Here is a 27,404-nt window from a genome sequence, read left to right on the forward strand (position 1 = left end):
TGGCAGCGCTGCCCCCGCCCCGGCGGGGCCGAGCCGAGCCGAGCCGAGGCGGGGCGGGCCGGGGGCGGGCACCGACGTCAGGCCCCGCGGCGGCGGCGGCGGCTCCGGGGGGCGGAAGGCGGCGGTGCCGGGGGTGGGTGGGGGAAGCCCGGCCCGGGGCGGGGGATGGCGGCGGGCGAGGCGGCGCGGGCGGACTTCGCTCGGCACTGGCAGGCGCAGTTCCCGGGGGAGCCGGCGCCCCGCATGGAGCTGGGCTCGGTGCGGGCCATGGAGCGGGAGCTGGAGCGCTGCCGCCGCCACCTGCGCCGCCTGCAGCGGGCGCTGGCCGAGGAGCGCTTCAAGGTGGGCTACCTGGAGGCGGCGCTGGCCCGGGCCCCGCCGCCCCCCGCCGCCCCCCGGCCCGCGGGCAGCTCCCCGGAGGGCGGCAGCGCCGGCAGCTCGGACGCGGAGGACGCTTCCTCGGCAGGTGGGTGAGGGGGAGCCGTCCCCAGCCCAGCGTGTCCCCAGCGTGTCCCCAGCGTGTCCCCAGCCGGCCCCGCCGCACGCTCAAGGGCGAATGCGCGCGGCCGAGGGCATCCCCGCTCCTGCGCTCCTCCCGTGCCAGGCTAAAGGCAATCCCAAGCCCCTGTGCCATCCGTGCCACCCGGCTGGTGCGGCCCGAGCTGTGACTCGGCACGGGAGCCCCAGCGTGTCCCAGGAGCACCCCGTGCTAGAGGATGCCCAAAGTCCTTCTGCCATCCCCATGGAACAGATAATGCCAGCCTTGTGCACCCCCTGACCAGCCACTAAGGTCACCCCAAGCCCCTGCTCCTCCCTGTCGTCCCATGCCAAGGCCCCGTCCTTGGGTGTGCCAGGAGGGAGGGTGGCTCTGGCCGGTCCCCTGCAGCTCTCGGTGTGGTGGCCCAGTGTCCCACGAGCCACCTCTGGGGCTGGCACATTGCTCAGGAGTCATTTCCTGGCTCAGGGAACACCTCTGCTCAGGTGACGCCCTGTGACCTCCCGCGGGAAAATCCTGGAGGCTCCAAAGCAGAGCCTTGCCGGGGTGGTGACATGTCCCGGGGCGTTTTTCCAGGTGGATTGAGGACAGTGCTGTTTCACAAGTGCCTGGCTGTGTGGTGGCACTGGAGGCACTGTCAGCCGTCACACTGTCCTACTTCCCGCGGCCTGGAAGTTGTTATTGCATCAGCATTAAACCCGGTTCAAACACAGTCCTGGCAGCTAGGGAATGTCACTTTTAATGCTGCTAATTCCACAGCTGACTTGAGTTAATTTTGTTCTCGCTCGATTGTGTGGGGTGGTGGTTTCCCCCTGAGGCCGTATCGTGCTGGTTCAAGATTGCCTGGAGAGCAAGTGCTCTGATGTCAAATTATGCTTAATATTTAGTTCATTTCTATTTATTGCATTAGTCTGCAGTGCTGGAGGAAGTTTCCACTTCACCTTCCTGAGCTGCCTGGAGGCGAAATGTCCAAAGTATGTGGCTGCTCTCGGTGTTGTCACCGTGCTGGGCACGTGTGAGTGTTTGTCCTGCTCTCCAGTGTGCCGTGGGAGCCTGTGCCCAGGAACAAGGACCTTGGGAATGCTGCCTCCAAAGGGCTGCTCCAAGCCCCTCTCCAGCTCCCAGCAGCAGGCACAGGCTGTGATTCTTGGGGAGCTGCTCTGTGGCTGAAGTGGCTTGAGTGCATCAGAGCGGCCAAGCACAAATCCTTGTGATTTACACTCAGACCTGTGTTTTGTTATGTCTGGGTTGTGCTCCTGGATGTTTCCAAAGCCAGGATGGTGCAAGGCTGCTCTCAGGTTAAAGGGGCCTCCCTGAAGCACAGCACAAGCCCCTGAGGGTCCTGACTTCACAGCTTGGAGGGGTCCAGCCCTTTGCAAGTCTTTTGGCAAGAGTTTGAAGTCCTAAGTTGCATCAGCTGTGGTTGAATGAGGCCTCTTCCTCCTCCTCCTCTTCCTCCTCCCCTAAATGGATCTTCCTCAGGGTCAGCAGCTCCAGCACTCATCAGAGGAGGAAGCATCCCCCTGCCCCGTGACAGGGCTGGGCTCTGCCCTCCCCAGCCTGTCCTGAGCCTGTCCTGGGCCTTTCCCAGGCATCAGCATTTTCTTTGTTGGGCGTTCTAAGGGCTCCTGTGTGCTCTGCCTGGCCTGACATTTAAGAGCAGAGTTTGAGAGTGCAGTAGAGGTGTGCAGTCATTGCCTGGATCCCCCTTTCATGGACAGCTGGTTAACCCGGTGCTCCTGTTGTTTTCTTCTCACTTCTCTATGTTTCAGATGCAATTGAAAATTCATGATTGTGGTGCTGTTTGCTTTTCCTGCCAGCACTCTGGTGGTGTGTAACCCGGTTAGTGCTTCTCTGCCTGGGTCCCTCAGTATTTAATGTGAATTTTGGAGCTCAGCGCTGCTGTGGCTGAACACAGTCAATCCCCAGCTGCATCAACCTTGGGAAGCACCCTCTGGACAGCCAGTGAAGGAGTGTTGGATATCATCTTTATGGGAATTACCAGGGAAACACAGTGCTTTCCTTTAAGTAGCTTGTGATTAATCTGATTTAAAGGGAGGAAATCTGCAAGATGCCCGTCTGGGGCTATCGCACCAGATACACCATCCTGGCATCTGCGATAGCGCCTGTGCCAGCTCTCCTGGGACCAGCAAAATCTGAGCCTCAGCGAGCAGATGGCTCAGAATGAGGCGTGGAAAGGGCTGAAATTCCCCTCGTCTTGGCCGTCACCTGTCCCTGTGGCTGAGCACACAGCTGAGTGTGCAGTGCGGGCTCGGGCTGGCTGCTGCTCCCATCTCCTGTTTGCCACGGAGGGGTGGAGGGCTGTGGGGTGGTGGCAGCCTGGAGAGGGTGAGCTGAGCAGGAGGAGGTGCTGGTGGCCCAGAGGAGGATGAGGATGAGGTGATGCTCACTGGAGATGCTTTGTGCCCGCAGCCAGATAGCGCAGAGGTGGAAGTGACTCGGTGCTGGGTTTCCTCACTTTGTCCTTGGGAAGCAGAGAAGGAGGCTGGCTTTGCCATGGAGCTGAAGCTCCTCTGGAAGGCTGTGGGGTTTGGGAGCCCCTGAGCTGCCCTGTGCAATGCTCTACACCCCACAAATATGAGCTGTGGGGTGGGGAGGGTTGGCACAGCTGGAATAGCCCGTGATGGCGTGAGCTGGTGGATCTGGTTGCAGCAGGAAGCTGGGGCTGTGAGATGTGCTGTAAGCGAATCCCCAGCCCTCTGTTTAGCTGGAATTACAGTTTCTCTCAAGGAAAGATTCTGGAGTCACGTGGGCTCTTCTCCCCACTCTTCTGCACTGCTTTCACTGGTACCTTGGCAAGGGCAAGGGAGCTGCCAGCAGCAGCAGGTCCTGCCTTGGAGGGTGGTGAGCACAGAAAGGGGAAAGGGGCATCTGGAGTTCCTGTGGCATTGGAATGCCCAGATGGGGGCTGGATTGGCATGGGTGTCATGCTGGGGGCTCCTGGCATGACTTGAGTAAAGTCAAGGCTTGTTCTTGTCACTCCATCCCTGCTTCTGCTGCTGCTGCAAAAGTGGCACCTCTGTCTGTCCCAGAAAATCCCTGCAGCTGTGGAGGTGATGGGGCAGCTCTGTCCTGCTTAGACCCTGCTTGTTCCTGATCCCTTTCTTGGAATATTCTGCAGAAGCAGAATGGAAAATAGTGAGTAAAGTCCAGGGTTTGTCCTGGTGCATCTCATTCTGCCTGGGGCAGGAGGGGAAGGAATGGTGATTCCACAGCCCAAGGAGGGTGAAATATTGCATGGCCTGTGCATCCACCTCCCCTCCTTCAGCACCTGGGTGGGATCTTGGTGCCAAATCAGGGAGGTGCAGTGGGGGCAGCTGTGTCTCCCCAAGAGCCCATCTACCACCTCTGTGTCCTTGTATTTAGTTTCTAAATTTTTACTTTGTTAAATTTCCCCATTGTTAGAAAGTGCTTGTTTGGCTCTGAAGAGGCTGGAAGTTCTTCCTCTGGCCAGGGCAGAGCAGGGAGAGTTTCAGTGTTTAATTTTAGCTGTTCAGGCAAGGACAAAACCACAGAGTGTGTCTCTGTGTGTGTGTGTCTCTGTGTGTGTGTGTGTCTGTGTGTGTCTCTGTGCCTGCTGGGGACCTTTGAACTGTCTCCATCTGCTCTGGGGCCCGGCAGCATTTGGGGAGGTGATTTCTGCCCACAAACCCCCTGGTGGCATTGTGACAGCAGCCCCTGAGTGCTGGCAGGCTGAGAGTGATGCTGCCTGAGATGGGGACTGCAGGGTTAACTCTGGAACACGCTGTCACTGTTTAGATCATAAATAAATGTAAAGTTTATGAGGCTGAAAAGCCTTTGAGTAGAAGAGTTGAAGTTTAAAGCTGTAGGTGAGAGCAGCAAGTGCTGCTTGGGCAAATAGTGAGGGGTTTGTAAAGGAGCTGCAAGAGCAAAGGGGAGATCTGTGATCAGCTCTGCCCGTGGTCACCACCGTGGCAGCAGCTGCATCTCCTGGCTGGGGGAGCAGCCCTTCAGGTGCCAGGCCCTGCAGAGGAGCAGGATGGGTGCACAGAGGGCTGGGATCCATGTCTGTCTCATTGGCACTCCCCTAGCATGGCAGTGGTTCCATCATTAACACAGAGGTGCCAACATCCCCCTGGAGTAGCTGGGTCTGGATGCAGCACCCCTGTGTTCTGCCAGCTGGGCACAGCCCCACTGAATGGGTTTTGGCCCCCAGAATTTGGGGCAGAGCCCTGAGCTCCCCCAGCTTGGCAGCACTCAGGGCTGGGCAGTGGGCTGGGGATGGGGTTTGCCCTTCAGTGCCAGCAGTGCCACGGGCTGTGCCCACCATGGGCAGCACAGAGATGGCCCCAGGCTCACAGGGGCTGGCTGTGGGTGATCAATGGCAGCAGCAGGGCAGGCAAGAAATCCTCATTAGGTGGCTGGATAGAGCCAGCAGTGCCCTGCGGGGCCTGCATACATTTGCATTGTAAGGCCATTGAAATCTGGTTGGGGTTTGTTTTCTTTCTGTTTCCCTGGGAAGACACTTCTGTGAGTGGAGGCTCTTTGTTCCTCGGGTTCCTCCTCCCCTCCTGCCCACAGCTGGGATCCCAGAGGATGCTCTGCTCTGTCTTCTGCTGTGGCACTGATCTCAGGGAGAAGCTTTGCTCTGTGCTAGCAGGGAATTCATATTCCCCTGGGTTAGAGGCAGGAGCCTGTGCTGGGCAGGGCAGCTCACTGAGTGTCCATCCAGCCCAGAAAGTGGCACCTGAGCCCCCTTGGTTGGTGGCATTGCTGGATTTTCCTCCCACTGAGGTCACCTGGAGCAGTGGCCGGGAGCCAGCCCGAGGGAACACGGAGAACTCAGCCCATCCCCAAGGGACACCTTGGAGCAGGCTTGGCTGTCCCACCCCAAATGGCTTGGTCAGTGTTTGCTGAGCAGGATAAATGCTGTGTGTGGAGCAGGATAGCTGCTGTGTGTGGATCAGGAGCTGGATAGCTGCTGTTTGTGGATCAGGATAAATGCTGTGTGTGGATCAGGAGCAGGATAAATGCTGTGTGTGGATCAGGAGCAGGATAGCTGCTGTTTGTGGATCAGGATAGCTGCTGTGTGTGGATCAGGATAGCTGCTGTGTGTGGATCAGGATAGCTGCTGTGTGTGGATCAGGAGCAGGATAGCTGCTGTGTGTGGATCAGGATAAATGCTGTGTGTGGATCAGGATCAGGATAGCTGCTGTGTGTGGATCAGGAGCAGGATAAATGCTGTGTGTGGATCAGGAGCAGGATAGCTGCTGTGTGTGGATCAGGAGCAGCAGCCCCTCTTGGCTCCCTTGCCTGTAGCTGACTCCCTGGCCAGCCCAAGCAGAATCCCAGAGGATTCTCCTGCAGATCTGCCCCCAGATAAATCCCAGCTGTAAAGTTCAGGGATTGTTTGGAGATCTGGCAGATAGGGAGACCTTTGTGCTGGGATGGGGCTCTCTGCCATGGACAGCTTTTGTTCCATGGGTGATTTTTGTTCTGTGGCTGTGAACCAGCACCTCCTCCTCCTCCTCTTCCTCCACAGCTCCTGTGCCGGGGAGCAAACCTGGCCCAGCCAGCTCAGCACCAGGGCTGGGGGCAGAGGAGCAGCTGGGGATTTTGGCAGACACAGCCACAGCTGCCTCCCTCTCATGCAATAGCCAGCCCAGGCCTTCACCTGAACTAAAAGGTTTTTGGGAGGCTGGGGCTGTGTGTCTGCCCTCCTCCCCATGCTTGCTTGGCCCTGGCACCCTGCCTGGCACTGCCCTGAGGGCAGGATGCTCTGAGTAACCTCCCTGCTCCCCAGGCACCTCTCAGCTGTGCCCCAGTGAGCGCAGACCTCGGGGTTTCAATTCCACTGAGAGGTGATGCAGGAAGAGAAGCTCAGTGCTGGACTGAGGGCCCGCTGTGCTCCTTGGCAGGGAGGCTGGAAACATTTCCATTTATTCCTCTCTGCAGCCTCTGGCAAGGGGAGAGCTGCAGGGTGAGCCTGGACCTGCTGGGAGCCCAGCAGAGCAGCACTGGGGGTGCCAGGCTGTGCTCTGGCATCTCCTGGAGTCTGCCTGTGCTCCTGCCATGGCTCCAGCTCACAGAGGTTCTCCCTCTCCCAAACCAAAGCACTCTGGCTCCTCTTCCAGTCCCCCTTTAGCCACTTCAGCTCCCCAACCTCAATCTCCCATTCCGCTCTTCCTGTGGGAAAACACCCCCAGTGCTGGAGCTGTTTGTAAATTTTTACTTTGTTGTATTTCCCCATTGTTAGAAAGTGTTTGTTTGGCTCTGAAGGGGCTGGGAGTTCCTCCTCTGGCCGGGGCAGGCCAGGCAGAGTCTCAGTGTTTAATTTTAGCTGCTCAGGCAAGGACAAAACCACAGAGAGTGTGCCTGTGTGTGTGTGTGGGTGGGTGGCTCCAGGTGGCTCTGGAGCTGCTCTCTGGTTGCCACCACCAGCCCTGGTGCCCACCAGCAGCCCTTGCCCAGCTCTGGGCCAGCCCTGGGGCTCCTGCAGCTGCCGTGGCTGTGACTGGAGGGCTCTTGCACAAGAGCCCAGGAATAGCGCGGCGTGGGCAGGCGGGCAGGGGCTGGGCAGATGCCAGGCAGACAGCCAGACACCAGGCAGGCTGTGCAGGGCTGGCTGCTGCTGGGGAGGGGTGCTGGAGCTCTGCTTCTCCCGGCTCTTGCCGCAGGGATGCTCCCAGCTGGAGCTGGGGGCGGTGGCGGGGGCTGAGAATGGGGATGGCAGCATCTCCTCACCCAGAGCCCAGGATGGGCTCTGTCACCCAGGGCTGGGGGCTGACAACAGGGATGGCAGCATCTCCTCACCCAGGACTAAACTCTGTCACCCAGGGCTGGTGGGTGCCAGGCTGGGGTGGGTGCTCCCCCCAAGCCACAGGGAGAGGAGGGAGGTTCGGCTGCTATGCAGGTTTTGAGGTTTTGTTGTTGTTGTTGTTTTTGCAAAGGTGAAAAGAATATGAAATTAAAATACAGCCCAGGAGTTTGTTGTGGGCTGTGCAAGGCCACCTGCCTGGGTCATAATTATTTCTTTTTTTTCTGTCTCCCAGAGTGAATGTATTATCCGCCTCTTTCTGATGGGATTGTTGATGTATTTGAGCCTTCCTATTTGGTATGAAGGCAGCATGCTTGGCTTTCTCCAAAGACACTTCCCAGGACACTCACCCAGCTGTGGGGAATTGCCTGCCTGGTCCTCCTGGCCATGGCACTGCCAGGACCTGCTGGGTGGTGCCAGGCTGGGGAGGGCTCCAGGAGCTCTGGCAGCTCATCCAAGTGCTCACTCATGGCCTGTGTTGGATAAAGGAGCAGATGTGCAAAGGGGGCATGGAGAGGTGGGCAGGAGTGGCCAGGAAATGTGTCTGGCTGAGGGAAAGATGTGGAAAAGCCCCTCCCTGCCTGTGTGCAGGGAAAAGCAGCTGCCCCCACGGCTCTGCAGCCGTCGTGCTGAGGATGAGCAGCTGCATCTGGTGCTGGTGCTGCTGCAGGGCTCCCCAGGGCACCAGCGGACTGTGTGGTTTCCTGCCATGAGCAAGGTTGATGCTCTCAGCTGAACCACCACCACCTTCCTGGCTGAGCCTCGGGCTCTGGGGGTGCAGGGCTGGGTGTGGGGTTTGCTGTGGAGTGTGCAGGAAGCTCTCCATCCATTAAGGGGCAAAGTGAGATCGAGCTCAGCTTGAGCCAAGGCAGGAGTGAGTGGGGGATGAACAGCAGCAAAGGCTGTCACAGCCTGGCCACCCTTGGGCACTGCCTGTGCCCATGTCTTGGGGACAAGGGGAGTCTCAGCTCCCCAGAGCAGCTGGGATGGGGCAGGGGAAGGCAAATGGCAGCTGTAGGGCTGCACCCTGACCCACAGCCCGTGGGTGCAGCAGGTTCTGGCTGTCCTTGCCATGGCAGGGCTGTGCTGGGGCAGCAGTGCCTCCTCATCCTGGATGCCAGGTGCCAGTGGCTCCCTGTGCTCCAGCCATGCTGAGCCACAGCTCTGGCATTGCTGTGCTCCCCCAAAACGCTGCACCGAGCCTGTCGTGGTCATCCCTGGCAGTGACAATCAGGCGGTGGCAGTGCAGGGTCCCCTCAGGTCTCCCCCCTGCGTCCTGGCACTTCACGCTCTGCCTTCCCCGTGTGCCCGGCAGAGCATTGTCCCTCCTGCCCCGTGTGCCCGGCAGAGCATTGTCCCTCCTGCCCCGTGTGCCTGGCAGAGCATTGTCCCTCCTTCCCGGCTCCATCTGGCCGCTCCCGGTCCGTGCCCACCCCGAGCCCCGCGGGCAGGACGGGCCGGGGGCGCTGCCCGAGGGTGGCACCGTGGTGCCCGGGGGTGGTGCCCGCCCTGCCGGGCACAGCCTGAACCAGGGCACTCTTTGCACTTGAACGCTTGGCTGGCGCCCTGACATATTGGGGTTGATGACTCTGGCACTCCGCGTTTCCTTTGGCTACACGCGGCCGGGGAGGGCGGTTTAACCCCTGCCTGCCCGCGTCCCTCTCTGCCAGCCCCAGGTGTGTGTGGGGCAGGCCTGCTCCCGGCTCCTGCAGGCCCCGGTTCCCAGAACCAGCGGAGCAGGGCTGGGAAGAGCCTGTGTCCTTCAGCCTCAGGTATTTGAGGGGAGGTTTTGCTGTGAATTTGGCCCAGCATCCCCAGGTCACAGCGAGGAGGTGAGGCTGTGCTGGAGGGGGGGATGGAGCCAGCTCCCCCTTTTCCCTCCCGCTCTCCTTGGGGGTGCAGCCGCACACGCCGCTGTGCCACCCCCATCCCCTCCTCATCCTCCTCATCCTCCTCCTCCTCCTGGCCGGTGCCCAGACCCCTGCGGGGAGGGTCGGCGCGGCTGCTGCGTGCGGGGGGACGCCGAGCTCGGCTCCCCCCGGCGAGGCGAGGCAGGGGCGGGAGGCGGGACGCGCTGCCATCGCCAGGCGGCACCTCCTTCGCCGGGCACCCTTGGCAGGAGCGCGGCCGTGTGCCCGTGCCCGGCTCTGCCACCCTCAGCCCCCGCCCGGCCCCCGCCTCCCGCCCCGCCGCCTTTGTTGTGCGATGCGAGCGGGCTGAGGCGGCGCAGCGCCGGGAGGATGGAGCCGCTGAGCCACCGCGGCCTGCCGCGCCTCTCCTGGATCGACACCCTCTACAGCAGTACGTGCCCGGGGCGGCCGGGGGGCGCGGGGGGCCGGGGGTGCCTGCCTGTGTGCCTACCTGTTGTGTAACGCTGCGGACCCGGGCCGCGATGCTGCCGCGCTGTCCCGGGCGGAGCCGAGCCGGGCCGGGGGTGCTGGTGCCGGCTGGGGGTCGTGCTCCGCTCCGCGAGCATCCCGCACGTCCTGGGGGCCTGGCCGGGGTCTGCCCGGCGTCCCCCAGGCTCTGCATGGGCAGGGTGGGTGGCGGTGGTCTCGGCTCGGGGGTCGCTGAGGTTGGAGCGGGTTATTCCCCACAGCCGGCATTGCCCGTGAGGGGTTTGGGGATGAGGATGGAGATGGTTCTCGGCCGCAGGTGCCATCGCGGCGGTGGGAGGGCACCTCTCCCTCTTTCCCTGCGTCCCTCCCTGCCTCCCTCAGCCGCGGCGCTCGCAGCGAGCTCCAGGCGCGGTGCCGGTGCTGTGGCAACGCGCTGTCGGTACCGGGGGCTGGCAGCCGGCGGGGCCGGGGGCGTCCTGCAGCATCCCGGGGCTGCGAACCCCCCGATCCCATCCCATCCCATCCCATCCCATCCCATCCCATCCCATCCCATCCCATCCCATCCCATCCCATCCCATCCCATCCCATCCCATCCCATCCCATCCCATCCCACGGCCGGGCGGCAGGGAGGAGGGAGCCCTGAGCCGGTCCTGCTCTCAGGGCTGATGCAGGGCATGAGGGGCTCGGTCACAGGCTCCCCGTGGTTATTTTGGGGCTGCGTGGGCACCCCGGGGTGGGGTTTGGGGTTTGGGGCGCAGTGCTGGGCTCGGAGCCCGGCGCTGCTGGGGTTTGGCCGGGTGCGTGGGAAGGTGGGATGCTCCGGAGCATGCTCCATGCACGGAGCTGGCATCTGCCGTGCCCTGGAGGGAGCAGGGCCGCCAAGGGGCACGCTGGGCAGGGCTGAGCCTCCTCCCCAGGTTTGCCAGCCCAAAACCTCTGGTGTCCACAGCCAGAGGCCGCATCCAGCAGGGATGGGAGCTGGGGTGGCTGTGCAGGGCTTTGGGCTGGAGCCCAGGGGCCCCCTGGGTGAATTTTCATCCAGCCCCAGCCTCTGCACCCTCCTTCCCAGCCACCCATGGCACCCTCCTTCCCGCGGCTCTGCATCCCAAATCCCGCTCCAGCCGCCCTCCCCAAGGCGTGTGGGGGAGGCTGCTTGGCATGCCCGTGCTTTGGGGGATGCAGGGCAGGGTCCAGCCTTCATCATCATCATCACTCTGGGCAAGGCAGTGGCGGTGTGGAGGAGATGCTGTTGTGTTGAGCCAGCCTTCAGCAGAGGCCCGGGTCCAAAGGCAGCTCACACATCTGTGTTGTCATGGTGAATTTTCACCCAGGCACAGGCAAACCGTGGCGTTCCCCCAAAATCTCACAGGCTCTGTGGGGATGTTGGGCTTTTCTTGGGAGTGGGATGGATGGGGTGAGCGTTGGGCTGTGCCCACACGCGGGCAGGGTGTCAGGGAACAGCTGGGGGTGCCACCCTGAGCTGCTGTGGCTGTGCTCTGTCTGGGCAGGGCAGGAGCAGCTGCTGCCCTTGGCAGCTCCTGCTGCCAGCAGCCTGGGAAGATGTGGCAGAGCAAAAACATTTTCCTGGGGAAAATAATCCCTCATGGGGATGTGTTCCTGGCCCTGTCACCCTGCTGGGGCCGTGTGCCAGCTCACAGGGCCTCTGCCCTGGTGGTGTCTCAGGGCCCTGGGGCTGTCTGTGGGCTTGGGGCCACAGGGCTGTTTCAGATCAGGGTGTCCTTGTCCCCCAGAGTGGCTCCCCTGGGCCAGGCTCCCTCCCTGCCCTCCATCTCCACGCCTGGGGTGCAGCAGGAGGATTTCAACTGCTGCTAAAAAATCAGGAGCAAAAATAACTCTGGGTTTTGGCACAGGCACAGAGCAGGCTGCAGGGGCAATGCAGCTGTGGGGGAGGAGGGAGGGAGATGCTGGGTTTGGGCTGCCTGGGTGCCACAAGCACCCCAGGGGACAGCCCCTCTGTGTCCCCTCGCCCATCAGTGACTCCCTTGCCTGTCCTGGATGGTTGCTGGTGCTTGGTCCCCTCCCTGTAGCAGCTTCTGGGGTTGCTGGGGGGGTTCCTGTGCCCGGGCTCCCCACGTGAGGCCCCTCAAATCCTGCACAGCCTCGAGTGGCACAGCTGGAGCTGTGGGGACATCATGGCTGTGTCCTGGGGGCAGCTCAGGGTCCCTCTCCTTTTGTGCCTGTTGGGCACTGCCTGTAGATGCCATCCCCAGCTCTGCTCTGGGGTGTAGATCAGCTCCAGCAGCTACCAGCAGAGCCAGGACATTCCTGCATCCCTGCAGGCCCTTCCCTCTCCATGGCACCTCCCTCCCTGCACTGCTGCAGGTGTCACCTCCCAGGGCCCCAGCTGCCTCGTTAACACTCTGTTCCTCATTACTTGGATGCTGATGAGCCCCACCTGGGCTGCCAGCACTGCCAGGGTGACAGTGCCACTCTGGGTGTCCCTGTGGTGCGGCCTGGAGCTGCACACCTTGGTGTGGTGGAGGGAAGGTGGTGGCACCTGATGGTGACCATCAGCTTTGGGCCCTCTCTGCTGCCCTGGCTCCCCCTTAGGAAAGGAGCTTGGGGCAGAGTTTGGGGTTGCTCTGGGGCATTCCCAGCCTGGGGACAGTCCCTGGGTGAGGGCAGCTCTGTGGGGTTGTGTCCTGGGGAGTGGCCACCATGGGGGACAGCAGTGCTGGTGAGCCTTATGCAGCATCACAGCTGGGACTGTCCAGGACAGGAGAGATGATGGGCAGTCCTCCATGAGGAGGCAGGGCAGGTTAGAGCCAGGGATCCTTTTTTCCTGGAAGCTGAGGACCAGGAGGGTGCAATCCACTCAGCTCCTGGGTTGAAGGTGGGCTGTGGTGCCCCACGGAGGGATTGTCATCAGCTAATTGCTAAAGAAATAATGTCAAAGAGGGGCTCTGGTGTGCTGGCAGAGATGGGGTGCATCTGGCCCATGTCACAGCTCTCCTCCAACCCCTCTCAGGTGCAGGATGAGACTCTCCATCCATCCCTCCCCGCTGGCACTGGCTCCTGGCCTGAGCACACTTTGATTTAAAGATTTATCCACTTTCCCCAGGAAGCAGGATGTAATATTAATGTGCTGAGTGGTGTTGGTGGGAGCCAGGGGAGTCCTTGTCCAGCGTGGCCCTGGGGACATGGCGTGGCAGCTGTGTGGGGTTTGGTCTGGGCCGGCTGCTCTGACCCCAGCGCCCCCCGCTGTGCCCGGGTTATCAGCTGGGCTCTTATCTGGGCTCTCCCCAGGGTCTGTGCCCAGGAACCCTGTGGGGATGTGGCTTCCATGGGGCTGCTGGATGGGAAGGGAGCAAGGGGGCGGTGTTGGAGGAGCCCCCTCCCTCTCTGGGGGCTGCCGAGGGGCTCCTGGCCGCTGCCTTGGGCTGGGGGGTGCCGGGTGCACCCCCGGCCGGCCCTGCCGCAGCCGGGCTCCCTTCCCCCTCCCCTTTGTCGGCATCTCGGGGCTGCTGCAGCCGCCACCGAGCCGCTGCCGTTCCCATGGAAACGGGTTCGGATGTACCCCGGCCCCAGGGCCCCTCTGCAGACCCCCCCCCTCGCCTCCCCCTTGGGGCTCTGTGTCCCCAAAATGCCTCCCCCAGGCCTTGGGTGATGGGGGGCTGTGGGGCAGCGTGGGGCACCCACAAATGGGTGCTGTTCTGGCGGGGGCGCTCATTCCCCGTGCGGGATTCATTTCCCCCATCGGGGTGGGAATGCCCAATTCACCCCGCGGGGGTGGCACTGCCCCCCGAGCTGGGCATCCTGGCATTTCCAGCCCCGGGGAGTGTGGGCATGGTCAAACGAGGAGGATGCGGCCGTGGGTGCCAGCCCAGCTCGTCTGTCCCCGGGGATGGCACAGGGATGGCACAGGGATGGCACAGGGATGTGGCCGGCGGGCAGGCAGGGCACAGCCACTTGCACGGGGCCGCAGCGTCTGGCGGAGCAGCTGTCCCCGCGCAGACGGGGCCGCCGGGCCTCTCGGTTCCGTTAATTATTCAAATATAGGGAAGTGTGTCGAGCAGAGGATGCCTGCGGGGCCGGGGATGCTCGCTGTGATCTCCGATGTCTCCGTGCCCGCTTGGCCGAGCGGGCGGTGGGGCTGGCCCGGGCTGGCCCCGAGCGGCCCTGGGGCTCGGGGTCAGCTGCCCGTGGGTCAGCACAGCCTGGGCTGGGTGGCCGCGGTGCCAGCCGGTGTCCCCGAGCCGTGCCCGGATCTCACGGCCACCCTCTCTCACCCCGGCAGACTTCAACTATGGCGCGGATGAGTACGACGCCGAGGGCAACGAGGAGCCCAAGGCGCTGCCGGAGGGCTCGGAAACCATGCCCTACATCGATGAGTCGCCCACCATGTCCCCCCAGCTCAGCGCCCGCGGCCAGGACGGCGGGGACGGTGTGTCACCCACGCCCACCGATGGCCTCGGCACAGGGGTAGGTGCTGGGGGCTCGGGGGTCTCGGTGCCAGCGGTGTTTGTGCTCTCTGATGCTGCTCTGACCTGGGCACTGTGCCCAACAGCACAATTTCTGCCGGCCGGGGCAGTCTGGGCTCCGGGGAGCGGCAGTTCGGGGGATGCCATGCCCTGGGACAGGCTGTGTCCCTGTCCCGCCGAGACAGAGCCGGGATGGGATGGGCGTGCTGGAAATGGGGAGTGCCGGGTCCCCATCTCCCGGAGCCCTTGGGGACAGGAATTGCTGTGTCCCCATTTCCTGGAGCCCTTGGGGACAGGAATTGCCGTGTCCCCATCCCTAGGAGCCCTTGGGGACAGGAATTGCCGGGCCCCCATGTCCCGGAGCCCTTGGGGACAGGAATTGCTGTGTCCCCATTTCCTGGAGCCCTTGGGGACGGGATTGCCGGGTCCCCATCCCCGGGAGCCCTCGGGGACAGGAATTGCTGGGTCCCCATGCCCGGGAGCCCTCGGGGACAGGAATTGCCGGGTCCCCATCTCCCGGAGCTCTTGGGGACAGGAATTGCCGGGTCCCCAGCCCCGGGAGCCCTTGGGGACAGGAATTGCCGGGTCCCCATCTCCCGGAGCCCTTGGGGACAGGAATTGCCGGGTCCCCATGCCCGGGAGCCCTCGGGGACTGGAATTGCCGGGTCCCCATCCCCGGGAGCCCTTGGGGACAGGAATTGCCGGGTCCCCATGCCCGGGAGCCCTTGGGGACAGGAATTGCCGGGTCCCCATCTCCTGGAGCCCTTGGGGACAGGAATTGCCGTGTCCCTATCCCTAGGAGCCCTTGGGGACAGGGCGCAGGAATTGCCGGGTCCCCATCTCCCGGAGCCCTTGGGCACAGGAATTGCCGGGTCCTCATCTCCCGGAGCTCTTGGGGACAGGAATTGCCGGGTCCCCATCTCCCGGAGCTCTTGGGGACAGGAATTGCCGGGTCCCCATGCCCGGGAGCCCTTGGGGACAGGAATTGCCGGGTCCCCATCTCCCGGAGCCCTTGGGGACAGGAATTGCCGGGTCCCCATCTCCCGGAGCCCTTGGGCACAGGAATTGCCGGGTCCCCATCCCCGGGAGCCCTTGGGCACAGGAATTGCCGGGTCCCCATGCCCGGGAGCCCTTGGGGACAGGAATTGCCGGGTCCCCATCTCCCGGAGCCCTTGGGGACAGGAATTGCCGGGTCCCCATCTCCCGGAGCCCTTGGGGACAGGGATTGCCGGGTCCCCATGTCCCGGAGCCCTTGGGGACAGGGCCAGCGGCTCCGCCGGGCTGCCGGCTCCATCTAGTGGCACTCGGGGACCAGGCACCAGCAGGGCTGGGGACACGAGGTGCCCCCCTCGCTGTGCGCAGTTTAAATGTAACTCCTGCTGTTCGCAGCGCATCCTCGGGAAGCGCTCTGGTTTTCCGAAAGAGGAGGAATGCCCGGAGAGCTGCGCGGGGCGGGATCCAAAGGGAAAAAAGTGGTTTTTTTTTTTTTCCAGAATGAAAGTTTCCATAGAGCTCGGGAGCGGTGGGGTCCAGGCAGGAGCTTTGGCCCCTCGGGGTTAATGCGGGGAGCAACAGCACGGCCCCGGGCTGGGGGATCCCCCTGCGCTGCCGCTGCCCGCGCCGGGAAAAGTGAAGTTCTGTTTTTGTCATGGAAAGAGTTAAGCTCCTGACCCGGATGCTGAGGCAGAAGAGGGAGAGGTGTGGCTTCCTCCCCAGGGTCGCCCTGCGCAGCATCGCCGTCCCAGCGCCCCTGGGGAGGGAGAGGAGGGTGCTGCCCTCTGCCACCGCCTCCGGGGCTGGCTCTGAACCACTCGGGCTCCCCGAGCCCCCAGCACAGCCCTTGGAGCCCAGCCTGGCACTCGGTGCTGGGCTCTGGCCCCGAGGCCGGCAGGGACAGCAGAGGGTGGCTCTGGGGACAGGGCTGCGGGGAGATGCTGCAGAGAGGTGTCCTTGAGGGCACGGTGGGTCTGGGCACAGGCAGGGACATTGACTTGGTTGTGACAAACAGGATTGGGAAGTGTTGGAGGCCGGTGCCAGCTCTGCCTCCCTCTCTTTATCTGGAGCTGCTTGTGCTGGGGCTTGGCAGAGCTCCCTCCAATGCCAGCACAGTGTGTGCAGCCCTGCGAGGGGCACAGGCTTGTGCTTGTGTGGCACAGGGTGCCAGGTTCAGCCCGCTGCTCTCCTGCAGGGAGGCACGACTGGTGGCACTGCCTTTGTGAGGGCTGGTTTGAGGAGGTTTCTGCTGGGGCATCTCGTCGTGCAGGCTCCTGGGCCAGCTGTAACCATGTCTGGGGCCTGTGACTGCTGCGTGCAGACGCATCTTAACCCTCCCCACCCCACTGTGGGATGTGGTTGTGGTGTGGAGTTGGTGTCCCAGCCCCTGCTTGGGTGCTGCTGGGTTTGGCACTGTGGGCAGCATTCCCCTGGACGGGGACCATTCCCCACTCTGGGACCTGGCCATGTTGGGCAGGGTTGTGGTGCAAAGGCTGAGCTGTGGCATGGACACAGGGCTGGACACGGACTCTGGAAAGTCCCTGTGTCCCCACATCTCACAGCAGGAGTTTGTTGCAGGCTCAGATGGGTGCAGGGAGAAGAGATGGCTCCTGTGGGCAGAGCACACGCAGCCACCGGTTCCCCTTTTGCTTCTCAGGAGCCCGGGGGAAACTGCTGAAGCAGCTCTTGCACGAGTGTCCCCTCCTCCAGCCTGCTCTTGCCTTGTTCGCCGAGGCCCTCAGTGTCCCTCACAAGCGTCACAGCAGCGCTGCTGTCCCCGTGTCCCGCTGCTGTCCTCGTGTCCCGCTGCTGTCCCCATGTCCCGCTGCCCCGGGGCTCAGCGCTGAGGTGCCAGCCGGTGTGGCAGGTCTGTGTGAACGCACCCGGCTCGGCTCGGTGACACTGCCCCGAGTCCCCTCTGGGGCACGGAGAGCTCCGATCCCTTCTGGGGGTGCCCAGCCGGGTCCCCGTGTGGCACCGGGTGATGCTGCCCCCTCCAAGCTCACTTCTCGCTGGCGGCGAGGTCCTGCTGCTCCTTCCCACGGGACTCGGGGGTGCAGAGGGGGATGCTCTCCCTCTGCCGGGGTGGGGCTGGCAGGGGTCCCCTCCCCGCGGCTCCTGCCGGAGCCACCTTGGCGGAGCGCACGGGGACGGCTCAGCGCTCCCCCAGCCTTGCCCACGGGGCGGCGGAGCGGCCCCACCTCCGTAGCCGGGAGAGCATTTCCTGTAGGAGCGCGGGGCGGAGCGGCGGGGCCGGCTGGGGCTGGGGCTCTGGGGCTCTGGGGCTGGGGCAGCGGCCCCTGCAGCGCCCGCGGCCCCGGGGCCGAGCGGAGCCGAGCCGGGAGCGTGGCCGGCCCTGCGCTCGCAGCGCTGCCGAGCCCGCAGCCGCCGCCGGGAGCGCCCGGGCCGGCCGGGACTGGACGGGGAGGCCGGAGCTGGGTCAGGCTGGAGCAGCACCGGGGATCCCATAATGGCTCCTTTCATCCCGCGCTGGTGGCCGCCGTCCAGGGCTGAGTCAGGCTGGGACAGCCCGGCCGCCTGAGCGCCTTGCCCGGAGCCTTGTGGGGTGCCCTGTGCGCCCCGCTGCCCGGCCGGCCATGGAGGAGGAAGAGGAGGCCATAGGGTACCTGGATAAAGTGCTGGAGGATGAAGATGACTCTGAGCCGGGAACCCCCACCAGCCCCGTGTCTCCGTTTTCGGCCGGCGACAAGGTGGGCAGCGGGGGGACCCTGCCCGTGCTGGGCGCTGGGTGTGGGGACGAGGGGCGTTTCGCTGGTGCTGGTGATGTTGGCACGGCCCCTGGGGCGATGCGGTGGGTGCTGGCGGGGGGCAGAGCTGGCAGCGGCGGGAGCATCACTGGGGCCCCACCACAGCCCCAGGGCTGCCTGTGCCAGGGCACGGGGCACGGCTGTGCCAGGCTCCAGGTGTGGGGGGCTCAGCGTGGGGTGAGCACCCAGCTGTGCTTCCAGGGGCAGCAGAGCCACACGTGCTGCGGGGTGGGAGCTGAGGGGCTCGGCAGAGCGGCACCGGATGCTCAGGAAGGGGCTGGTTTTACACTCTGACCGCTGCTCGGCTATTGGCCGATTCCCCCACTCGGCCACCAGAAACCCCTAAGCAGCCCCAAAACAGAGCTGGGGGGCGACCCCTGTGCTGGCAGGTGCAGCTCAGCATCCCTCTCATGCCCACCCTCATGCCAGGGTGCCTGGGTGCTGGAAGAGGGCTCTGGCTCTTCCTGGGGTCTCCTGCATGGGGCAGCCACAAGGCCCTGGCTTGTGTCACTCCTCTGGGTCACGGGGGTTGACACTGTCCCCGTGGGGTGCGTGGGCCCCGAGCGTGGGTGGGCCCCTTATCTGCTGAGCTCCTGCGCAGGGCCCAGGCTGGGGAAGCAGGAAGAGCCCGTGACTAATCTGTGGCAAAGAGCCCACGAGCTCCTGGTGAATACAAGTGGCCCCCCCGCTCACCCTCCTGCTGCTCTGTCACCGTGGCCCAGCCTCAGTGGGGCAGCCTGGCAGGGGGGACACTCTGTTGTCACAGCAGCCCCTAGGGCTGGCTGATGGGCACTGGAGTGGGGCAGAGAGATGCTGATCCTGATCCATGCCCACCTCAGGGCTGTGCACAACAGCCAGGGCTGGCATGGGCAGAGGTGAGACATGACCAATGTCCCCCCCAAACCATCCTGAAGGGCCCAGAGTGATGCCCCCATGGCTCTGCTTGGCCCCTGTCTGGGAGGCAAAGCCTGGTCTCAGGTGTGATTTTTAAGAGGAGGTGCCAAGGTGTGACCAAGGATGGTCCAGGGGCTGGGGTGTCCATGCCTGGGCACTGGCAGAGCCTCGCTGAGGGTCCCAGAGCCCCCCCAGCCCTGCCATGAGGGTCACACCACAGGAACATCAGTGCTGCAGCAGACCTGGGTGCTGGGCCATGCCCCGGTGCCCCTGGGCAGTGCCTGCTGGGGTGGCACTTCCCAAGGGAAACCTCAGCCGAGGGAAAGGGTGGTGCCACGTCACGTGGGAGCCCATCCAGCGCCAAGCATGATTTCACTGGGCGTCTCTGGACTCTGCCCTGGGAGAGTCCTGCCATGCCGTGCGCCATCCTGGAGCGCTGCCAGCGGCACCGGGCCCGTGGCCAGCCCGGAGCAGGGAGGGGACAGCAGCCAGCACAGCTCGTGGCTTTCCCAGCTGGCTCCAGACGGGCTCTGCTGCCCACCGGGCACAGCCCACGCCTTGCCACGGAGCTCCCCCGGCACTGGCAGGGATTTGTGCCCAACCTGGTGGGATGAGGGGTCTCCTCCTGTGCCACTTGCTGGCTCAGCCAGGCTCCTTGCTGTGTTGTGCAGGGCGAGCGGGACGCTGGCAAAGGCCTGGAGATGCGGAAGTTGGTGCTCTCCGGTTTCCTGGCCAGCGAGGAGATCTACATCAACCAGCTGGAGGCCCTCTTGTTGGTGAGCACAGCCCCTGCAGGGATGGATGGATGGATGGATGGATGGATGGATGGATGGATGGATGGATGGATGGATGGAGTCATTTTTTCCTGGGTGCCTTTCCCCAGCCACATCAGCCTGAGTGGGAGCAAAGCTCCAGGAGCCACACCAGGCCCAGCTTTGCTCTGGCTACCCCCATCTCACCTCCCCTGCTGCCCATGTCCCTTTTGGGGACATATTTGTAGCCCTGTTTCCTCCTGTGGCCTTGCTGACCTTCATGGCGAGACGCTGTTGCACAACACGGGGTCGCTGCCGCTGTGGGGAAGCCCGAGGATGCACCAGCCTGGAGTGCCCCTGGTCCAGCTGCCAGCCTTGGTCCCTCTGTCCTGGGCAGCCCTCGCTGCCAGCCCAGATCCTCCTCACCCCCAGTGTTCTCCTCTTAGCCCTCATCTCAGGCTCTCCCTCCTTTGGCAGCCCATGAAGCCACTGAAGGCCACGGCCACCACGTCGCAGCCTGTCCTCACCCTCCAGCAGATCGAGACCATTTTCTACAAGATCCAGGATATCTATGAGATCCACAAGGAGTTCTACGACAGCCTGTGCCCGAAGGTGCAGCAGTGGGACAGCAATGTCACCATGGGCCACCTCTTCCAGAAGCTGGTACGCACCTTCCCTGGGTCTTGCTCCACTGGGAAGAGGAGCAGGGCTGGAGTTGTGATGCCCACAGGGGCTGTGCCCATGGATGCCATGACCGTGCTGGGGAGAGGAGAAGGAGAGGCCAGGTTGAAGGGCTGTAGCTTCGGCTTCTGCTGTCCGGGCACTTGTTATCTCCCTGCTGGATTTTGGAGGTTTTTGGAGGCACAGGCTGGGCAGGAGCTCCACCGTCCTGCCCTGAGCAGGAGCCAAGCTGGCTGAGTGTCCTGCCAGGAGGGGACAGCTCTGGGCAGTGTCACCTCAAGGGCTGCCTTGGGTGCTGTGGGGGGCTTCAGCTCCCTGCTGGTGCCTGGCTAACCCCCACTCCCCACAGGCCAGCCAGCTGGGCGTCTACAAGGCCTTTGTGGATAACTACAAAATCGCTTTGGAGACGGCAGAGAAGTGCAGCCAGAGCAACTACCAGTTCCAGAAGATCTCAGAGGTGAGCTGGGATGGGGCTGTGCCAGTGGGACAGGGCTGGGACAGGGCTGTCCCTGCACAGGGCAGAGAACACTGAGCTGACTGTGTCTGCCCTTTGGAGATGCTCTCCCTGCCCTGGGGACTTGCAGGGACTGTCCCCAAGGGCTGGGCCACTGGCAGCTCTGCTCTTTTGGGCATTGCAGGAGGTTGTCCCCACCTTGTGCAAGCTCAGGTTGGGCTCAGCCCGTGCTGTCATCAGTGCTGAGCACCTGTGGCTCATTCCTGCTGCCTGGAGCTCCATGCCTGGATTCTCTTTAGAAATTGGGACCTCCATGGCTACAGCCTGGGCTCCCTGCTCCTGTTCAGCTCCGTGGCATCACCACCGTGTCCCAGCTGCTGGGCACAGCCTGAGCTGCTCCCAGCCAGGCAGGAACCCACCCTCCTTCACCCAGCACCCGTGTGTGCCCTCCAGCACGGCCAGGCTGGGGCCAGGGGGTGCAGGGGGGGTTAGGGGGTCCCCATGACCTTGAGCCACGACCTTGCCCCCACCCCAGCTCCCACGGGCTGTGCTGATGGGGCTTTCCCTCCCTAGGAGCTGAAGGTGAAGGGCCCCAAGGACTCCAAGGAGAGCCACACGTCCGTCACCATGGAGGGTACGGGGGACGCGGGGAGAGGGATTCGGGGAGGGGGACACAGCCTTTGGTGTGCGTGGGTGAATTTCCGAGCCCTTTGTGTGCCTGGAGCCGGCAGGAAGGGGAGGGGAGGGGAGGGAGGGGGTCACGGGCGGCTCTTTGGGATGCGGGGGGCGTGCGGCAGCCCCCAGCCCCTGCCCAGCGCTCCTCCCCGTGCGGAGCGGCCGGAGCGGTGCCGCAGCCGGGCTGAGCTGCTGCGATGGCTGCGCGGGGCCGGGGCTGCCATGGAAATCCTCCTCATTGTCCGCCTCTGCTGTAACTGCACCTACGGTGAGCCCCGGGGGGCGGCTCCGTTTTGGGGGGTCGGTAAGGAGCGGTGCCGTCGGGGGGTGGAGGCTGCGGTCGTGCTCTGCAGGATGAAGTTGGGAGCGTCTTTGTTCCAGGCTCGGTTGAATCATTCTTGGCTCCGGCACACGCAGCCACGCGCTCGCTGTCCCCGCCGGGCATGGATATTATGGATGGTGCCGCTGATGGGACGCGGGGAGCTGCGGTGGGCAGGGGGTGCTGGGCTGGGGGAGCCCCCGCCCGTGCCGGGCTGTGCTGTGGGGATGCTGATGGGGAGGGGTCTCCGTTTGCCCCGGCATCGTGGGGTGCAATGTCCAGCTCTCCATGGCTGGGAGGAGAGGCACTGCCTCTGCTGCCTGTGGGTCCCAGGATGGCAGGGCTGTGGGCACAGGGAGCCCCTTGCTCCTCTGCTGTGCTGGGACCACCCCTCCAGCGGCTCCCCGGAGCTCTGTGTGTGTCCGTAGTGATGGCAGCAGGAGGGTCCATCCTTCCTGATGGTGGAAAATGGGGGGCACCCTGCCTGTCACCTCTGTCCCAGAGCAGGGTTCTGGCTGCCTGTCACAGGGACCAGGCTCTTGTTTCACCCTCTGGCATGGAGCTGTGGGGTGCAGCCTCTGGATGTCTGCCTGTGGGGGGTACAGGGCTCAGGGATGTCCCTGCAGGGGCTTGGGGGATTTGGGGGTCACTGCAGGCACTGTGCTGGCTGTGGCAAGGCTGCCTTGGGGATGGCCAGGGGTTCAGCCTGGCATCGTCACCTCCTGAACAGAGACCCCCTGCCCGCCCTGTCTCAGGGCTGGGGGCCATGAGGCAGCCCCCTCTGGGATGACAGGGATGGGAGCCCCCCATGAGTCAGCCCAGGGTGAGGAGGTGGCAGCTTTCCCTCCTCTGCCATGGCCCAAATCTGTCTGCTCTCGGCCCTGGCAGTTTGGGGAAGTGCTCCAAAGGGAAGGGAAACCCCAGAGGCAACAGCAGCCTGGGGAGACATGAATGTGGCCAGGCACGGGGAGCAGCACTGTGAGTGGGCTGTGTGCCTTTGCCTGCCCAGAGAGGTGGGCAGGAGGAGAAGGGTCTGTCTGCTTCCACTGAAATGTGCCTCTGAAGAGCCTCCGGGGCTGTTTCCTGCTGAGAGGGCGTGTGGCAGGAGAAAGGGGGTGTCTGTACCCCCTGTGTGTGTTGCGTGGTTGTGTGTGAGGCAGCTCTGCCCTGGCTGGAGCCCCACAGGCAGTCAGGGGGGCTGCAGGCAGCGACACGGGGCAGGGCTGTGGGGCTGAAGCCTCAGTGTTCTCTGTAGGTGGGGATTTTGCTGCTGCTGGAGCAGCCTGGGCCCCCTTTGCGCCCAGGGCTGCCTGGGGTGGTGCAGAGGGATGGGTACAGCGTGTCCTGTGGGGTGGCAGAGCTTGGTGAGAGACGGGACCCAGCTCTGAGCAAAAAGGGAAACTGAAAAAGCTGCTGAGGGTGAGGAACGGCTCTTCCGCTCCCCAGCCACCGCTCAGCACCGCGAGTGTGGGTGCAGCCCTCCGGGGAGGCCCTGCCCTCAGAGGGCCACAGGTGGGGTGGGACACCCTGAACCCACCCTGGTGTGCCCAGGACCGCACACCGGCCTGGCTGGGGCTCCTGGTGCCCCCAGCACAGCAGGACACGGCGCTGTGGCAGTGCCAGGATACGGGGCTGTGGCAGTGCCAGGACATGGGGCTGTGGCAGGCCAGGACACGGTGCTGTGGCAGTGCCAGGACACGGGGCTGTGGCAGTGCCAGGACACGGTGCTGTGGCAGTGCCAGGACACGGGGCTGTGGCTATGCCAGGACACGGGGCTGTGGAGGTGCCAGGACACGGGGCTGTGGTGGCAGTGCCAGGACACGGCGCTGTGGCAGTGCCAGGACACGGGGCTGTGGCGGTGCCAGGACGTGGGGCTGTGGCAGTGCCAGGACATGGGGCTGTGGTGGCAGTGCCAGGACACGGGGCTGTGGCAGTGCCAGGACACGGGGCTGTGGCAGTGCCAGGACGTGGGGCTGTGGTGGCAGTGCCAGGACACGGCGCTGTGGCGGTGCCAGGACGTGGGGCTGTGGCAGTGCCAGGACACGGGGCTGTGGCAGGCCAGGACATGGGGGTGTGGCAGTGCCAGGACACGGCGCTGTGGCAGTGCTGGCTCCCCCCTGCTCCTAGCACTACCACCATTGTCCAGCTGTGCAGGACAGAGCTCAGATGCTTGCCCTGGGCACCTGGGCTCCCCTCCTTGCCCCTGTGCTGTCTGTGGCAGGTGGGAGAGGGGCCAGGGCTCCTCTGTGTGTCACAGGTGGCTGCTGACACTTTGTCTCTCCCCTCAGCGCTGCTGTACAAACCCATCGACCGGGTGACACGGAGCACCCTCGTCCTGCACGTGAGTGTGACACCAGGGCCACCACGGGGGTGGTGGTGGCTTCTGTCTCTGCTGCTCCTGGGGAGTGCTGATGAGCGGTCTCCAGGCTGGGTGATTTTGAGCTGCTCACCTGTGCCTGTCTCCTTCCAGGATCTCCTCAAGCACACCCCAGCTGACCACCCTGACTACCCACTGCTCCAGGACGCCCTCCGCATCTCCCAGAACTTCCTCTCCAGCATCAATGAGGACATCGACCCCCGGAGGACAGCGGTCACCACCCCCAAGGGCGAGGTGAGCCTGTGGGGTGGGCAGTGCCTGGGCACAGGGGGAGGCCTGAGCCCTCTGCCAGCCCCCTGCCCTGAAGAGCTCCTTAGTGCCTGGGTAGGAGTTGGAGGGGCTCCTCCAGATACAGTTCCAGATACAAGATTAGGGCTCTCCCTAGTCCTTGCTGGACACAGAGGACATGGACCTCCCCGTGCTCCTGGTGGCTGAGCCACAGAGAGGGACAGGATCGTCAGCCTTTCCCCACGGATTGCTGCCCTTTGCTCCCTGCCTGCTCTCATGGCAGCCCCTCTGTCCCACAGACCCGGCAGCTTGTCAAGGATGGCTTCCTGGTGGAGCTGTCGGAGGGCTCAAGGAAGCTGCGGCACGTCTTCCTCTTCACCGACGTGCTGCTCTGTGCCAAGCTGAAGAAGACAGCAGTGGGGTAAGGAGGGCACTGGGCACTGTGCCACAGCCCCCTGTCCCTCATTGGGGTGGGAGGTGTGCCTGGCAGGGGTCAGGCGTCAGTCAGCACCGTGCCCTGGCTGCAGGAAGCACCAGCAGTACGACTGCAAGTGGTACGTGCCCCTGGCCGACCTGGTGTTCCCCTCGCCGGAGGAGTCGGAGCACTGCCCGCAGGTGCACGTCATCCCCGACCACGAGCTGGAGGACATGAAGATGAAGATCTCAGCCATCAAGAGCGAGGTGCAGAAGGAGGTGAGAGAAGGGTGTGTGTGACGGTGTTCACAGGGGTCCGAGGATGAGGGAAGAGATGAGGATCTGACTCCATGTTTCAGAAGGCTTGATTTATTATTTTATGGTATATATTATATTAAAATGATACTAAAAGAATAGAAAGGTTTCATCAGAAGGCTAGCTAAGAATAGAAAAAGAAGGAATGATAACAAAAGCTTGTGGCTCAGACAGAGAGTCCAAGCCAACTCACTTTGATTGGCCATTAATTAGAAACAACCACATGAGACCAATCACAGATGCACCTGTTGCATTCCACAGCAGCAGATAATTTATTGTTTACATTTTGTTCCTGAGGCCTCTCAGCTTCTCAGGAGGAAAAATACTAAGGAAAGGATTTTTCATAAAAGATGTCTGTGACAGGTGTGGGACTTGTTCTTGGGGTGGGTGCCTTGCTCTGGGTCAGGGATGGGGCACCTCTGGAAGGTCCCCTCTGCTCCCCATCTGCAGAAAGCCAACAAGGGGCAGAGCCGCGCCATCGAGCGCCTCAAGAAGAAGATGTTTGAGAACGAATTCTGGCTGCTGCTCAACTCTCCTGCCATTCCCTTCCGCATCCACAACCGCAACGGGAAGGTGAGGAGGGCGGGCTGGGGCTGGGGCTGGGCTCAGCCCTGCCTGCACGCAGCCTGCCACATCTCCTCTCTTACAGAGCTACCTCTTCCTGCTCTCCTCCGACTACGAGCGGTCCGAGTGGAGGGAGGCCATTCAGAGACTGCAGAAAAAGGGTGAGTTTGGGGCTGCTGGCCCTCCTGGGGCTCCTGGTCACCCCAGAAACCCTATAGGATCCCAGCCTGGTGCTCTCCAGTCTCTATGACCAGCACTGGCTGTGTCCCTCTGAAGTTTCTGTCCTCTCCCAGACCTCCAGGCCTTTGTCCTGAGCTCAGTGGAGCTGCAGGTGCTCACGGGATCCTGCTTCAAGCTGCGCACCGTCCACAACATCCCCGTCACCAGCAACAAGGACGGTGAGCGGCCGCTGGGTCCTGCTGTGCTCGGGGTGATGCTGGCAGCACTGCGGGGTCCCTGAGCTGGAGCGGGGACTCTGCTGTGCCGGGGACAGCTTCCCACCAGGTGGCACTGCTGGAGCAGCGTCGGGCTCCCAGGCTGAGCAATCCCAGCTGCAGCTTTTGGGCTCTCGCCGTCCCACACCATGGGCTGGGCAGGGGCAGTGTGCCCAGGGTGAGACCCAGCCAGCCCCACTGGGAACATCCCCAGGGCTGTCCAGAGCAGGAGAGCTTGGGGTGTGTGTCAGTGGGGGATACAGCACTCAGGGATGTCCCTGCAAGGGATTGGGGGATTTGGGTATCACTGCAGGCACTCTGCTTGCTGTGGCAAAGGTGGCAAAGGCTGCCTTGGGGTTGGCCAGCCTCAGGCCCTGACACAGCCCCTGCTCTCCTGCCCACAGATGACGAGTCCCCAGGGCTTTATGGGTTCCTGCACGTCATCGTCCACTCTGCCAAGGGCTTCAAGCAGTCAGCCAGTAAGTGTGGTGCCCACCCAGCGTGGAGGGGCTCAGAAGAGTTGGGGTCCAGCACGTGGCCCTGCTCTGCCCACCGTGGTGCCCTGGGAGATGGTGGGGGTGTTCTGGGGTGCTGAGCCATGTCTGCTCCCCCAGATCTCTACTGCACACTGGAGGTGGACTCCTTTGGCTACTTTGTCAGCAAAGCCAAGACCAGGGTGTTCCGGGACACCACGGAGCCGCAGTGGAACGAGGTGAGGGAGGGTGGCCTGCAGGGAGGGGCTGTGCTCCCCATTTCCCCAGTTCTGGAGCTGCTCTGGGGTGCTGGGGTTGAGCCACCCTCCCTCTACACCCCAGGAGTTTGAGATTGAGCTGGAGGGCTCCCAGTCCCTGCGCATCCTCTGCTACGAGAAGTGCTACGACAAGACCAAACTCAACAAGGACAACAACGAAATTGTGGACAAGATCATGGGCAAGGGGCAGATCCAGGTATGCTCTGGGGCTCTTGGGCATCCTCTCACCCAAAGGGGGACTCCCTGGGGCCTGGCATCTGGGCTGGGAGGGTTGTCCTGGGGTGATGCCTGGGGTGGGCAGCTCTGCATTTGGTAGCGCGGTACAGCAATTGTGGGGTTGAAGGCAGTGAGGTGGGTGGGCATCAGGCATGGGGGTGATGGTCTTGGGGCACAGTGGCTGCAGGAGCAGGTGGGACAAAGTGAGGAGGGCCTTTGTGGAGGTGGCAAAGCCAGACCTTCCCTGCAGAGGTGCATCCAGCCCCAGCTGGGCTGGAAGTGTTTCTGTTCTGCTGCTCTCCGTGCTGTGGCCCCGGGGGGCTGCGGGGAGGGGTTGGCAGCTGCCCTGGGGAGGGCTCTGCATGTGCAGCCCCCCGTCCCTCCTGTGTCTCCCTCTGCCACCATCTGCCTTGCCTGTGCCTCCCTCAGCTGCTGTTATGGCAACGGGGGTTTCCAGGGCAATGGCTGAGCTCCTCTGATTGGTGGTTGCCAG

General features: G+C 63.4%; 1 protein-coding gene across 1 annotated transcript in view; it reads left to right on the forward strand.

Moving 5' to 3' along the window:
• Nucleotides 1-9,412: 9,412 nt before the first annotated feature.
• Nucleotides 9,413-27,404, forward strand: part of ABR (ABR activator of RhoGEF and GTPase) — a 30,165-nt gene continuing 12,173 nt past the window's right edge. The window contains exons 1-16 of the mRNA XM_058037880.1: nucleotides 9,413-9,596; nucleotides 13,893-14,077; nucleotides 19,403-19,507; nucleotides 19,961-20,146; nucleotides 20,514-20,621; nucleotides 21,192-21,252; nucleotides 23,901-23,953; nucleotides 24,083-24,223; nucleotides 24,517-24,638; nucleotides 24,745-24,910; nucleotides 25,397-25,519; nucleotides 25,596-25,671; nucleotides 25,804-25,908; nucleotides 26,349-26,423; nucleotides 26,559-26,656; nucleotides 26,760-26,891. Coding sequence (XP_057893863.1) covers nucleotides 9,536-9,596; nucleotides 13,893-14,077; nucleotides 19,403-19,507; nucleotides 19,961-20,146; nucleotides 20,514-20,621; nucleotides 21,192-21,252; nucleotides 23,901-23,953; nucleotides 24,083-24,223; nucleotides 24,517-24,638; nucleotides 24,745-24,910; nucleotides 25,397-25,519; nucleotides 25,596-25,671; nucleotides 25,804-25,908; nucleotides 26,349-26,423; nucleotides 26,559-26,656; nucleotides 26,760-26,891 — 1,797 coding nt within the window. The 5' untranslated portion in view covers nucleotides 9,413-9,535. The remainder of the gene's footprint in view (nucleotides 9,597-13,892; nucleotides 14,078-19,402; nucleotides 19,508-19,960; nucleotides 20,147-20,513; nucleotides 20,622-21,191; nucleotides 21,253-23,900; nucleotides 23,954-24,082; nucleotides 24,224-24,516; nucleotides 24,639-24,744; nucleotides 24,911-25,396; nucleotides 25,520-25,595; nucleotides 25,672-25,803; nucleotides 25,909-26,348; nucleotides 26,424-26,558; nucleotides 26,657-26,759; nucleotides 26,892-27,404) is intronic.

The sequence above is a fragment of the Melospiza georgiana genome, chromosome 19, assembly GCF_028018845.1.
Source record: "Melospiza georgiana isolate bMelGeo1 chromosome 19, bMelGeo1.pri, whole genome shotgun sequence".
Classification (NCBI taxonomy): domain Eukaryota; kingdom Metazoa; phylum Chordata; class Aves; order Passeriformes; family Passerellidae; genus Melospiza; species Melospiza georgiana.